The sequence below is a fragment of the Dipodomys spectabilis genome, unplaced genomic scaffold (assembly GCF_019054845.1).
Source record: "Dipodomys spectabilis isolate Male_0828 unplaced genomic scaffold, ASM1905484v1 ptg000079l, whole genome shotgun sequence".
NCBI lineage: Eukaryota > Metazoa > Chordata > Mammalia > Rodentia > Heteromyidae > Dipodomys > Dipodomys spectabilis.
The window spans coordinates 1,912,751-1,927,212 of NW_024870756.1; the positions used below are offsets into that span (position 1 = coordinate 1,912,751).

Below are 14,462 nucleotides of genomic sequence, written 5' to 3' on the forward strand. Positions count from 1 at the left end.
GTCTGAAACAAGCTGAGTAAGATGGCTCAACCCTGTAATCTCAGTTATATGGGAGGAACAGATGGGGGATTGTGGTTCGAAGCCAACCTGGGCAAAAGGAAGTTGTAGAGATTCCATCTGAACCAATGGCCAAGTGGGGTGGCACACATCTGTTATCCCAGCTATGGGGGAAGTACACTGGCTGGACAAAGTGACCTGTTCCTTAGCCCTAGTCACACAGGGAGGCACAAGTAGGAGGATCACAACCCTCCAGCCTGGACATAAGTCCCTACCTTGAAAATAACCACTGTAAAAAGGGGTTCAAGTGGTAAAGCACTTGCCCAGCAAGCACTAATCCCCGAATTCAATTTCCATTATTTAAAAAAAAAAAAAAAGGCTTGGAAGAGTCTAAAACACAGTGTTTGCTAATTTCTAGGTTAGCATCACACTTCTAAGAGGAAATAAACATTATCTTTTATACATAAAATGTTAACTTTTTATGCTGTTTATAGAATATTAATGGTGAAAATAGAAATGAAAGGAAGAAAAGAATTCACCCATTGTTCTTACCTGTCAGAATAATAATTAACTCTCTGATGAGCCATCTTCCTAGCTTGTTTTGCTGCCCCCTTTTTTTTAATCAGCTGTGGGGATTGAACTCAGGGCCTAAGCACTGTCCCTGAGCTCTTTTGCTCAAGGCTAGCACTCTACAACTTTGAGCCACAGCACCACTTCTAGTTTTTGAGTGGTTAATTGGAGAGTCTCACAGGGTCTTTTATGTGTGGGCTGGCTTTGAACTGCCATCCCCAAATCTCAGTCTCCTGAGTAACTAGGATTACAGGCATGAGTCACCAGTGCTGGATGCTTTTTTTATTTTAGTAGCTATAATTATACTAAGGTTGCCAGATTAGAAAGAAAAAGAATAAAAAAATTCTTTTGAATGTAGATAATTTTTTAGGCTAAGCATATTTCAAATATTACATTGGAAATATTATACTAAATGATTAGTTATTTAAAATTCAAGGTCTATTGAGCATTCTATGCTTCATAAGACTTCCTAAGTGACCTAAACATTTCTCTCCAAGAAGGGTTGGGGGAGTAGGTCAGTGGCAGACTGCTTGGCTAGTATGCACAAGGTCTTGAGTTCAATCCCTAGCACTGGAAACTTAAAATGAGCAAAGATTACACATAATTGCTGGGGTTCAGTGAAAGACAGAGCTTAGTAGAATAATGTAAAGAGACAATATCACCAAACAATAAAACAGGCTCTCACCAGTCACTTCATCCTTCTTCCTCTTCTTTGGCTTAGAGGCAGCAGCCTCACATGCTGATACAGTTGATTCTGAATGGCAACCTAATTGGGGCACAATAGTCTCTTTAAGACCTAAAAAGAAAAGGTTTCTAAATTACTAACTGTTCAAGAGTAACGATGGGCCTCAATCTAGAGAAAATATTAATTTATAAGAAATCAAAATCCTCAAAACAAAGAATGCAGTCTTTGCTTTAAAATAAATTTCTTGAAAGAACTGTGAAAAACATGTGTTTTTGCTTATAGTTTATTAAATTGGTAAAGAGGCTCTACCAGGCTGGGGCTATCACTCAGTGATAGAGTGCTTGCCTAGAATGAGGCCCTAGGTTTGACTCTCTATCACAGGAAAAACAAACCATCAAAAAAAACCAACTAGCCAGGAGCTGGTGACTCATGCCTGTAATCTTAGATACTCAGGAGGCTGAGATCTGAGGATCTTGGTTCAAAGCCAGACCAGGCAGAAAAGTTAATGAATTCTTTTTTTTTTTCTTGTCGGTCGTGAGGCTTGAACTCTGGGCCTGGGCGCTGTCCCTCAGCTCTTCAGCTCAAGGTGAGCGCTCTACCACTTGAACTACAGCGCCACTTCCAGTTTTCTGGTGGTTTGTTGGAGATAGGAGTCTCACGGTCTCTCCTGCCCGGGCTGGCTTTGAACCGCGATCCTCAGATCTCAGCCTCCTGAGTAGCTAGGATTACAGGCGTGAGCCACCAGCGCCCGGCCCAAGTTAATGAATTCTTATCTCCAATAATCTACCAAAAAGCCAGAAATGGAGCTGTGGTTCAAGTGGTAGAGTTCTAACCCTGAGCCAAACAAGCTCAAGGACAGTGCCCAGGCACTGAGTTCAAACTCCACTAGCACGTATGCACGCACACGTGCACACACACACACACACACACACACACACACACACACACACACAACAAAGTTGGGAGCTACTACCAGCTAAAAATTAAGATAAATTAGATGCTGGTGGCTCATGCCTGTAATCCCACCTACTAAGATGAAGATGGAATTCAGTCAGCCTGGGCAGGAAAATCTGACTTAAATCTTAATTAAACCAGAAAAAAGCCAGAAGAAAGTGGCTAGGAGAAAATGAGAGAAGGGGTGACATTATCCAAACAGAAATGTACTTATTACCTGACTTAAATAACAACTGCCACCACTTTGTACATCATCATCTTAACAATTGAAAATAAGCCAGAAGTGGATCTTAAGCTCAAGTTGTAGAGTACCAGCCTTCAGTGCAAAAGTTAAGCGAGCTTATAAGGCCCTGAATTCAAAACCTACTATTGGCATGGCACCCAACTAAAAAGATCATTAGGGCTGAGAATGTAGCTTAGTGGTAGAGTGCTTGCCAAGCACGCATGAGGCCCTGGTTAGTTTCCTCAGTACCACATAAACAGAAAAAGCTGGAAGTGGCACTGTGGTTCACGTTGGCAGAGCTCCAGCCTTGAGCAAAGAAGCTCAAGGACAGTGCCCAGGCTCTTAGTTCAAGCCCCAGGCCTGGCAAAAAACAAAAACAAAACAAAACAAAAAGATCACTAAGTTGGGCACTGGTAGCTGATGCATGTAACTGAGGCAATTGAGAGGCTAAGATCCAGCACCACTATTAGGGAGGTGGAGGCAGGATTACAAGTTCAAGGCCACCTTATCTCAAATGCAGAATAAAAACAAAAGGAATGGAGCACTGGGTGGCTTACACCTATAATCCTAGCTATTCATAGGAAGCTGAGATCTGAGGATTGAGGTTTGAAACCAGACTGGGAAGGCAAAGTCCATGAGAGTCTCATCACCAATTAACCATCAGAATTGGAGCTGTGGAGCTGGGTGCCAGTGGCTCATGCCTGTAACCTAGCTACTCAGGAGGCTGAGATCTGAGGATCTTGGTTCAAAGTCAGCCCGGGCAGGAAAGTCCGTGAGACTCTTATCTCCAGTAAAATCACTAGAAAACCGGAAGTGGTGCTATGGCTCAAGTGGTAGAGTGCTTGCCTTGAGCTGAAGAGTGCACGGACAGCGGACAGTGCCCAAGCCCAGAGGTCAAGCCCCACAACTGGCCAAAAAAAGAATTGGAGCTGTGGTTCAAGTAGCAGAACATAAGACCTGAGTGAAAAAGCTCTGGGACAGCAAACACCCAGGCCCTGAGTTCAAGCCCCAGGATGCACACATGCACACATACACACAAAAGGCTGAGTCCACAGGTCAAGTGGTAGAACCCTCAACCAAGCATGAGGCCCAAGCAACTACTGCTGCTTGGGAAAAATGTATTTTATTTTATTTATTTTTTGTCGGTCGTGGGGGCTGAACTCTGGGCCTGGGCACTGTCCCTCAGCTCTTCAGCTCAAGGCTAGCGCTCTACCACTTGAGCCACAGAGCCACTTCTGGTTTTTTCTGCTTCTGTGGTGCTGAGGAATTGAACCCAGGGCCTCATGCATGCGAGGTAAGCACTCTACCACTGAGCCACCTTCTCAGCCCCCCAAAATGTTTTTTATTTGAATTAAATAGCAATTGTGAAGCCAGGTACAGGTGGATCATGCATGTAATCCTAGCTACTCAGGAAGCTGAGATCTGAGGATTGTGGTTCAAAGCCAGCCTAGGCAGGAAAGTCCACGAGACTCTTATCTCCAATAAATCACTCAGAAAACTGGAAGTGGCACTGTGGCTCAAGTGGTAGAGCACTCGCCTTGAGCTAAAGAGTTGAGGACAGCACCCAGGCCCAGAGTTCAAGCTCACAACTGACCAAAAAATTATGTCCGATGTTGCTAGAACAATGTATAGTACATCAGTGGAATACTTTGTCATTTATTTATTTTTTGGTGTGGTCGTGGGGCCTGAACTCTGGGCCTGGGCGAGTCCCTCAGCTCTTTAGCTCAAGGCTAGCACTCTACCATTTGAGCCACAGCGCCACTTCCAGGTTTTTTTAAATTCTGCTTATGTGGTGCTGAGGAATCGAACCCAGGGCCTCATGCATACAAGGCAAGCACTCTACCACTGAGCCACCTTCCCAGCCCCACTTTGTCATTTTAGAATAACATAGTAGTGGTGTCAATTATACCACTTACCACTAGAATCAAAATTTAGGAAGTCTGAGAATTCCTGAGCCAATGTCTCATCACTGGCAAAGGCACAGATGCAGGCAAAGAAATGAATGCATCTCTGGGCTGCCTCATCCTTAGAGGCACTTGACTTGTGTGATTTCAGAGTCTGGCAAGAGCAGAAGAAGCGGCGCTCTGGCAAACTTCTGGCACTGATTTTCTGCACAAAAGATGTATGCAAATATCCCAAGCTATGCTTCTGGCTTGCCTTGCATTTTACTACCAAGATGTTCTTAGTAATCCTCTGTACCAGGGGACCTGTGGGTTCTGTGGCCAACTGCCAGATGGTCTGTTTGGTTTCTGGAGAGGCCTGCATAGCGTTGAGGACTGAACTCTTCAGGGTCAGAGGGGTGGCCTCTGCCTGGCAGTTCACTGCCAGCTTGATGTGCTGGCACTGGTTTTCCACAACACCCTGAGTGGCAGCTTTTAAACATGAGGGGACATAACACCGTCCAGAGCTCAGCTGAGTGATGATTGTCCCATCCACTGTTTGGATTGTTGTCTCTGAAACACCTAGCTCCACAAAACATCGGTAATCAGGGCCTCGGTCCCTTTGCCGCACAGAGTAGACCTGCAGATCAGAGCCTGTGATGATTTTGACAGCTTCCACACTTGGCTGCTTTCGTGCACCATAGCGAAATATAGTTCCACATGTCTTGTTCTTACAGCTCAGGCCTCGGGTCCCATTGTATGTTCCACATCGGGGACACTTTCTGATTCCCCTCAATGTGGCCTTCCCCAAGTCAGATAAGAAAGCTGGGACTTTAGTTCTCACAGAGTTTGGTTCCATTTTTCACAGGCCTAGAAAGACAAGGTCATTGGCATGAGTAAACATTCACATATACAAAAAGCAAAAACTTCTCATGGTATTTACAAAGCAAAATGAAAGAGGCAAATCATACCACAAAGCAATATAAATCATTGAATACAATAAAATGGAAGAAATTTTGCTCTTCATATCGTGTGTGTGTGTGTGTGTGTGTGCGCGCGTGTGTGTGTTGGTCCTGGGGCTTGAACTCAGTATCTAGGCACACTCACAGAGCGTTTGTGCTTAAGTCTATTGCTCTACCACTTTGAGCCACAGCATCATTTCCAGTTTTTTTGTAGTTTAGTTAAGTGGAGATAAGAGTCTCACAGCCGGGCACTGGTGGCTCATGCCTGTAATCCTAGCTACTCAGGAGGCTGAGATCTGAGGATCACAGTTCAAAGCCAGCCCGGGCAGGAGAGACCAGACCGTGAGACTTCTATCTCCAATAAACCACCACAAAACCGGAAGTGGCACTGAAGCTCAAGTGGTAGAGCGCTCGCTTTGAGCTGAAGAGCTGAGGGACAGCGCCCAGGCCCAGAGTTCAAGCCCCACGACCGACAAAAAAAAAAAAAAAAAAAAAAAGTCTCACAGACTTTTCTGCCTGGGCTGGCTCTGAACTGCAATCTTCAGATTTCAGCCTTCTGAATAGTTAGGGTTACAGGCATCAGTCACCTCTGTACATTAAAAAAAAAAATACTATTTTAGGAATCAAAGTACTTCCAAGTATTTCTCTATACTCAATCTGTTCTATATAATGATCAAAGTTACTTAATCAAATATATATATTTTTATTATTTTATTTTATTTTATTTTTTGCTGGTCATGGAGCTTGAACTCTGGGCCTGGGCTCTGTTCTGAGCTCTTCAGCTCACAGCTAGTGCTCTACCACTTGAGCCATAGCACCCACTTCCAGCTTTTTCTGTGTACGTGGTGTTGAGAAATCGAACTCAGGGCCTCATGCATGCAAGGCCCTGAGCCACCTTCCCAGATCTATATTTTTATTTTTTGCCAGTCCTGAGGCTTGAACTCTGGGCCTGGGGCATGGTCCTTGAGCTCCTTTTGCTCATGGCTAACTCTACCACTTGAGCCACAGTACCACTTCTAGCTTTTTCTGTGATTAATTGGAGCTAAGAGTCTCACAGACTTTCCTGACCAGGCTGGTTTGGAACTCTGTGATCCTCAGATCCCAGCCTCCTAAGTAGCTAGGATTACAGGCATGAGCCACTGGCACCTGGTGAATCTTTTGTTTTGTTTTGTTTTTGGAAAGTTTTTGTAAGGATTTTAGTATAACAAGGTTAAAGTAGGGAGAAATATGAAAAAGAGAAACCTTATCTGCTCCTCATGCAAGAATGGGAGTTAAAGCTTCAAAGTGGTCAGCCAGGCCTAATTACTCAGAAAGCTGAGATCTGAGAGTCATGGTTCAAAGCTAGCCTGGGCAGGAAAGTCCATGAGACTCATCTCCAAGTAACCACCAAAAAGCTGAAATGTTGTTTGGGTTAAGTGGCAGAAGGCCAGCCTTGAGCAAAAAAGCCAAATGAGGGCTAGGGAATGTGGCTTAGTGGTAGGGTACTTGCCTAGCATGCATGAAGCCCTGGGTTCGATTCCTCAGCACCACATAACAGAGAAAGCTGGAAGTAGTGCTGTGGCTCTAGTGGTAGAGTGCTAACCTTGGGCAAAAGAATCTCAAGGGCAGTGCTCAGGCTCTGAGTTCAAGCACCAGGCCTCCCACCCCCCCCCCCCCCGAAAAAAAAAAAAGCCAAATGAGAGCTTGAGGCTATGAGTTCAAGTACCATTACCATCACAAAAAACAAAGGAGTTAGAATGTTGTTTTTTTTCTTTTTTGGTCGGTCATGGGACCTGAACTCTGGGCCTGGGCACTGTCTCTCAGCTCTTCAGCTCAAGGCTAGTGCTCTACCACTTAAGCCACAGCGCTACTTCCAGCTTTTTCTGCTTATGTGGTTCTGAGGAATCGAACCCATGGCCTCATGCAATGCAAGGCAAACACTCTACCACTGAGCCACCTTCCCAGCCCAGAATGGTGGTTTTTATATGCAGTTTTTATACTTTCTGAACTGGGGGAATATATGAGGTCATGTCATCTAGAAACTCCTAATCCTCAGACAATGGTTTTGGGTAGGTAAGATGTATGAGGCCACCCAAAACACAATTTTCAGGACTTCCTTTTTGTTGTTGTTGTTGTTGGTCGCGGGGCTTGAACTCTGGGCCTGGGCGCTGTCCCTGTGCTCTTCAGCTCAAGGCTAGCGCTCTACCACTTGAACTACAGCTCACTTCCAGTTTTCTGGTGGTTAATTGGAGATAAGAGTCTCACGGTCTCTCCTGCCCAGTCTGGCTTTGAACCGAGATCCTCAGATCTCAGCTTCCTGAGTAGCTAGGATTACAGGTGTGAGCCACCAGCGCCCAGCTAGGACTTCCTTCATCCAGACATTCCTTTCCTTCTTTCAGTCTCTACCTACTCATAAAGAGTTCTCAGATTTTTACCATTTCAAAAAAAGTAGATTTAGAAAGCGCCTATGTCTCTAATCGTACATGTTAACAAGATACACAGATATCTTAATTTCATTAAAGACTGATGAGGAGGGAAGGTGGGTTCTTTTCCTTTCACCATTTCCCACAAAACCCAGATCCTACCTGTACCAGCTGCCAGGGCATCTGGAGAACAGTATAACCTGAATTTGTAAGACCTAAATATGACGATCAGAAAGGATAGGTAAAGGCATGATCACTTGCAGAGTAAATGGTATTACTTAGCCCAAAGGCTTCAGAAGATTGAACTCTATGGTGTAACAATGTAGACATTCTGTCTCCTCCTTCTTGACCAGCCAATGGCAAAGCTCCTGACCAATGTTCCACAATCTAGGATTCCCACTCCCCTAAATGGAGATCTTGGCAGTCTATAAGTAAATAAGAAAATAATATTAAAGTTATATATAGATGGGATGATTCTTTCTGAGTAATCAGATAGAACAGGGCCTGGGATACACCATACATAGTATATATGAGGTCCTGAGTTCAAGTCCTCAGCACCAAACAAAAACAACAACCACAAACCAACAAAAAACAAAACTCCACAGACTAACACATAAAATCTTATTCATTTTTTTTTTTTGGGGGGGGGGTCCGGTCATGGGGCTGGGCGCTGTCCCTCAGCACTTCAGCTCAAGGCTAGCGCTCTACCACTTGAGCCACAGCGCCACTTCCTGCTTTTTTCTTTTTGCTTATGTGATGCTGAGGAATTGAACCCAGGGCTTCATGCATGCAAGACAAGCGCTCTACCACTAAGCCACCTTCCCAGCCCCAAAATCTTACTCTTTAAGGCTTAAATTGCAAACCTTCAGATCTCAGCCTCCTGGTATTTAGTATTACAGGTGTGAGCCACTGGCTCCCAGCTATTTGTTTTTGAGTCAAGGTGTTGCTATGTAGTTCAGGCTGACCTTGAACTCATGATTTTTCTGCCTCAGCCTTCTAAGTGCTATGATTACAGGCGTGCACCCTCACATACATGTCAGTTTATAAACATACAAATGTAGGTTTCTGTTTTCATCAAATGGAGTTACATTGCATACATCATTCAGTTTGCTTTTTCCTCTTACTATTTAATACTACATTTCTATGTAAGCATATACAGCCTGAATCCATCCTTTTATGGCTGTTGAGTACTTTGTAGAGTTACTATTACAGTTTAGCCAGCTCCAGCAATATTTTTGTAGGGTTTTTCTTTTTGGCCTTGAACACAGGCCCTGGATGCTGTCCATGGGGTATTTTCTCTCAAGACTGGTGCACTACTGCTTGAGCCACAGTTCTATTTCTGGCTTTTTGCTGGTTAACTGGAGATAGTCTCAGGCTTTTCCTGCCCTGGCTTGTCTTTGAACCAGATCTAAGCCTCCTGAGTAGTTAGGATTACAGCATGAGTCACAGATGACTAGCTGGAATTCAAATAATTTTTAATTAATTAACCAAAGTATCTTAAGATTACGTAACATAACAAGAAATTTGTGGGCAAAGATGATCATTTAATATATAATCGTTACCAATCTTGTCTCACTTCCTAGAAGAATAAACTCAAGACAGATAAAACACAAGCTCAAAACAAGTTATTTTTCCTTTTTCTTTTTTTTGCTGGTCCAGGGGTTTGAACTCTGGGCCTGTGTATAGTCCCTGGGCTTTTGTGCACAAAACTAGCACTATACTACTAAAGTCACAACTCCACTTCCAGCTTTTTGTGGCTAACTGGAGATAAGTTTCATGATTTTTCTTGCCCAGGCTGGCTTGGAATTGCAATCCTCAGATCTCAGCCTCCTGAACAGTTAGGTGTTAACTGGCTTCATTTTTTTTTTCTTTTGCGGGGGGTTGGCGGGGGGGGGGGGGGGGCAGTCTGGTCAAGGGCCTGAACTCTGGGCCTGGGCGCTGTCCCTCAGCTCTTCAGCTCAAGGCTAGAGCTCTACTACTTGTGCCACAGCACCACTTCCAGCTTTTTTCTGCTTGTGGTGCTGGGGAATCGAACCCAGGGCCTCATGCATGCAAGGCAAGCGCTCTACCACTGAGCCACCTTCCCAGCCCCTCTTTGTTTTTTTTTTGTTTGTTTGTTTTTGTGAAAATACTGTACAGAGGTGTTACAATTACATGGGCAAGATAATGAGTACATTTCTTTTTTTTTTTTTTTTTTTGGGTCCGGTCGTGAGGCTTGAACTCTGGGCCTGGGTGCTGTCCCTCAGCTCTTCAGCTCAAGGCTAGCGCTCTACCACTTGAGCCACAGCACCTCTTCCGGCTTTTTTCTTATGTGGTGCTGAGGAATCGAACCCAGGGCCTCAGGCATGCAAGGCAAGTGCTCTACCACTGAGCCAACTTCCCAGCCCAATGAGTACATTTCTTATCAAGTATTGTAGCCTCCTCCTTTGTTTCCCCTTCCCATCCATTCCTATCCTCCCTCCTTTCACCCCCCCACCCCCTTCATTTGTTTTTAAGATAGAGTCTCACTATATTGCCAAGGCTGACCTTGAACTCCTGGGTGTAAGTGATTCTTTTCTGTCTCCCAAGTAGCTTGAACAACAGGCATATACCACCAAGCCAATGTCAAGTGGCAGAGGTCCTGCCTAACAAGGTGGTAGCCTGAGTTCTAACCCCAGTAGCAAAAAATATGTGTGTAGGACTGGGAATGTGGCTCAGTGGTAGAGTGCTTGCCTAGCATGCATGAAGCCCTGGGTTTAATTCCTTAGTACTGCATAAACAGAAAAAGCCGGAAGTGGCATTGTGGTTCAAGTGGTAGAATGCTAGCTTTGAGCAAAAGAAGCTTAGGGACAGTGCTCAGGCCTTGAGTTCAAGCCTCAGGACTGACAAAAAAAAAAAAAAAAGTGTGCATAGCTATCTGTATTTATATATTCTCAGAATGAGGATGGCCTAAATGATGTGAAACCCAAGTATATAAAATACTAAATCTTGCTGGGCACTAGTGGCTCACGCCTGTAATCCTAGTTACTCAGGAGGCTGAGATCTGAGGATTATGGTTCAGAGCCAGTCCGGGCAGGAAATGAGACTGATCTCCAATTAACCATCAGAAAACTGGAAGTGGTGCTGTGGCTCAAATGGTAGAGCGCTCACCTTGAGCTAAAGAGCTGAGCAACAGAGCCCAGGCCCAGAGTTCAAGTCCCATCACTGACAAAATAAACAAATAAAATAAAATAAATAAATAAATAAAAATACTAAATCTTCCCAGGAAATGGCCAGTGTTCTGTACTGTCTTTTTAGCAATTTTATGAGGCATTCTTTGCACACTATAAAATTTACGCATTTTAAGTGTTTGATTCACTAGTATTTATTAAATTGACATAATTGGGCACCCATCATTATAATCCAGTTTTAGCATGCTTCCATCACCCAAAAAAGAAATCATTTGTCATTTGTAGTCATTCACCATTCCCAGCCTTAGACCCAGGCAATCACTACTGTGCTTTCAGTCTCTACAGATTATCTTTTCTGGACATTTCATATAAATGGATGACTTTTTTTCCCTGAACATGTTTTCAAGGCTCTGCAATATTGCAGCATGCACTAGTTTCCTTTTTCTTTTCCTTTAGAGGCAGAGTTTCATTACATAGCCCAGAATGACGATGAACTCCTGCTATAGCCCAGACTGGCCCTAAGTTCCCAATTCTCCTATCTTAGCCCAATGTTGGGATTATACTTCTTTTAGGTATATGAAAAAATCATATTATGTTCAGTCTCCAGTCAATAAATATTGTATTGTCTATTACAAACAGTGCTGCTCAGAATATTAATGTCCAGGTATCTCCATGGACAGATGTCGCCATTTCTCTTGGACACACACACACACACACACACACACGGAACTGTTGGATGCTAGTGTTTAACTTAATTTTTGTACATTTTTTTATTGTAAAAATGCTGTACAGAAGGGTTACAGTTACATGAATAAGGTAATGAGTACATTTCCTATTGAGTGTTGTTGCCTCCTCCTTTAACTTTTTTTTTTTTTGGGGGGGGGGTCTGGTCATGGGGCCTGAACTCTGGGCCTGGGCGCTGTCCCTCAGCTCTTCAGCTCAAGGCTAGCACTCTACCACTTGAGCCACAGCGCCACCTCCAGCTTTTTTCTTTTTGCTTATGTGGTGCTGAGGAATCGAACCCAGGGCCTCAGGCATGCAAGGCAAGCACTCTACCACTGAGCCATCTTCCCAGCCACTCCTTTAACTTATTTTTAATTGTCACATAAAATATTACTGGGATGGGCTATCTGCCAGTGCCTCAAACTATAATTCTAGCTCCATAGGACTTAACTAGCAAAGAGAAGCTATCAATAGGCTCAGAGTTCAAGTCCCAGTAATGACATGAAAAAAAAAATTTACATATATATGTTTGTGGGGCTTGAAGTCTGGGCCTGGCACTGTCCTTCAGCTCTTCAGCTCAAGGCAATGTTCTACCACTTGAGCCATAGCACCACTTCTGGTTTTCTGGTATTTAATTGGACATAAGAGACACATGGACTTTCCTGCCTGGACTGGCTTTGAACCATGATCCTCAGATCTCAACCTCCTGAGTAGCTAGGATTACAGGTATGAGCCACCAGCACTGGGCATGCATATATATATATATATATATATATGTATATATATATATATATGTATGTATGTATGTATATTTTTGGTCGGTTGTGGGCTTGAACTCTGGGCTTGGGCGCTATCCCTCAGCTCTTCAGCTCAAGGCGAGCGCTCTACCACTTGAGCCACAGCACCACTTCTGGTTTTCTAGTGGTTTATTGGAGATAAGTTTCTCATGGACTTCCCTTGCCCGGGCTGGCTTTGAACCGTGATCCTTAGATCTCAGCCTCCTGAGTAGCTAGGATTACAGGAGTGAGCCACCAGTGCCCAGCTTATAAATATATTTAACACAGTGTGAATGAAACTCAATGGTACAGTACCTTCATAAATGTATGAAGTCCTGGGTTCAATCCCCAGCACCACACACAAGTTTACATAACTGGGTGTAGATGGCTCGTGCCTGTAATCTTTGCAACTCAGAAGGCTGAGATCTGAAGAATGCTGTTCCTAATCAGCCTGGGCAAACAAATCTGTGAGTCTCTTATCTCCAATTAGCCAGCAAAAAGTTGAAGTAGAGCTGTGGCTCAAGTGGTAGAGAATCAGCCTTGGGTGAAAAAGCCAAGCAAGAGCAAGAAGCTTCTGTTCAAGCTTCAGTTCCAGCACACAAAAAAAGTTCATATACATATATATACATATATGGCAACAATGTGATGTTTCAATACATGTAAATATTGTTTTATGTTCAAGTTGGGGTAAAAATATCTCTTCTATATCCTTCTTAGTTTAAGCAACTGCTAAACTATTTCCAAAAGTGGCTGTGTATTTTATATTCCCACCAGCAATGTAAGTGGGTTTCTACTTCTCTATTTCTTAGCCTCCATCACTAGCCATTTGGGTAAAGTGGGCATATACTCATTGTGCTTATATTTGTAAATCTCTAATAAGTAATTTTTTTGGCTGGTTCTGCTTGAACTCAAGGCCTAGGTGCCATCTTTGAGCTTATTTACTCAAGCATAGCGCTCTACCACTTGGGCTACAGCATCACTTCTGGCTTTTTCTGAGTAGTTTTTTTTTTTTTTTTTTGAGATAATGTCTCCAAGGCTTTTCTGGCTGAGCTGGCTTCAAACTGTAATTCTCAGATCTCAGCCTCCTGGGTAGCTAGAATTACAGGCTAGAGCCACCAGTTCCTGGCAAATAATGATGTATTTTTATTTATTTATCTTTGGTGTGTGTAACTAGGGCTTGAACTCTGGACCAGGACACTGTCCTTTAACTCTTTTGCTCAATGCTGGTGCTCTATAACATGAATAATGCCTCCATTTCTGGCTTTTTGGTGGTTAACTAGAGATAAGAATGTCACATGGACTTGGGGTTAAAGACATGGCTCAGGTGGTAGGGCCCCTGACAATGAGCATCAAGTGTAAGATACCAAGGCCAACCTCTGGTTTCTCACCACAAAAAAAAAAAAAAAAAGGCCAGAAAACATATGGACTTTCCTGCCCAGGTTGGCTTTGAAGTTTGATTCTCAGACCTCAGCCTTCTAAGAAGCTAGGATTAAAGGATTAGAGCTAGGATTAAAGCCACTGATGCTTGGTGTAAATAATAATATTGAGCATTTCTCATCTTAATTTAGCCATTTAAAATTATTATATGAAAAAAGCCACATATGATTCCATTGAAATGAACTATCCAGAATGGGAATACATGTAGAAGTAGATTAAGAAGTTGCCAGGACTGGATAGAAGAGTTGACAGTTGACTGCTGTCTGGTATGAGGTTTCTTTTTGGGGTGGTAAAAGCTTGTATAATTTCATGGATATATTAAAACCTCTAATCTATATCAATTTTTAAAAAGGTAAACTTTATGCTAAATGAATAGTATTTGTTTTTAGTGTTTTCCTTTCTTTCTTTCTTTCTTTTTTTTTTTTAATTTTTTTTTGGGGGGGGTCCAGTCGTGGGGCCTGAACTCTGGGCCTGGGCGCTGTCCCTCAGCTCTTCAGCTCAAGGCTAGCGCTCTACCACTTGAGCCACAGCGCCACTTCCGGTTTTTTCTTTTTGCTTATGTGGTGCTGAGGAATCGAACCCACGGCCTCAGGCATGCAAGGCAAGCGCTCCACCACTGAGCCACCTTCCCAGCCCTCTTTCTTTCTTTCTTTTTTTTTTGTGGTCATGGGGCTTGAACTCGACCTGGGCAAGATTTATATATT

At 43.5% G+C, this 14,462-nt stretch overlaps 1 protein-coding gene across 3 annotated transcripts in view; it reads right to left on the minus strand.

Annotated features, from left to right (window-relative positions):
- Positions 1-14,462, minus strand: part of CUNH2orf42 (chromosome unknown C2orf42 homolog) — a 39,867-nt gene that overhangs the window by 21,089 nt on the left and 4,316 nt on the right. For 2 of the 3 annotated variants that reach the window (XM_042683092.1, XM_042683093.1), the window contains exons 2-3: positions 4,346-5,179; positions 1,253-1,363 (exon numbers count right to left, since the gene is read on the minus strand). In XM_042683092.1, the coding sequence (XP_042539026.1) occupies positions 1,253-1,363; positions 4,346-5,168 (934 nt within the window). In that variant the 5' untranslated portion in view covers positions 5,169-5,179. Of the gene's footprint in view, positions 1-1,252; positions 1,364-4,345; positions 5,180-7,834; positions 8,099-14,462 lie in introns of all 3 variants that reach the window. The other variant, XM_042683091.1, reaches the window with a different exon arrangement.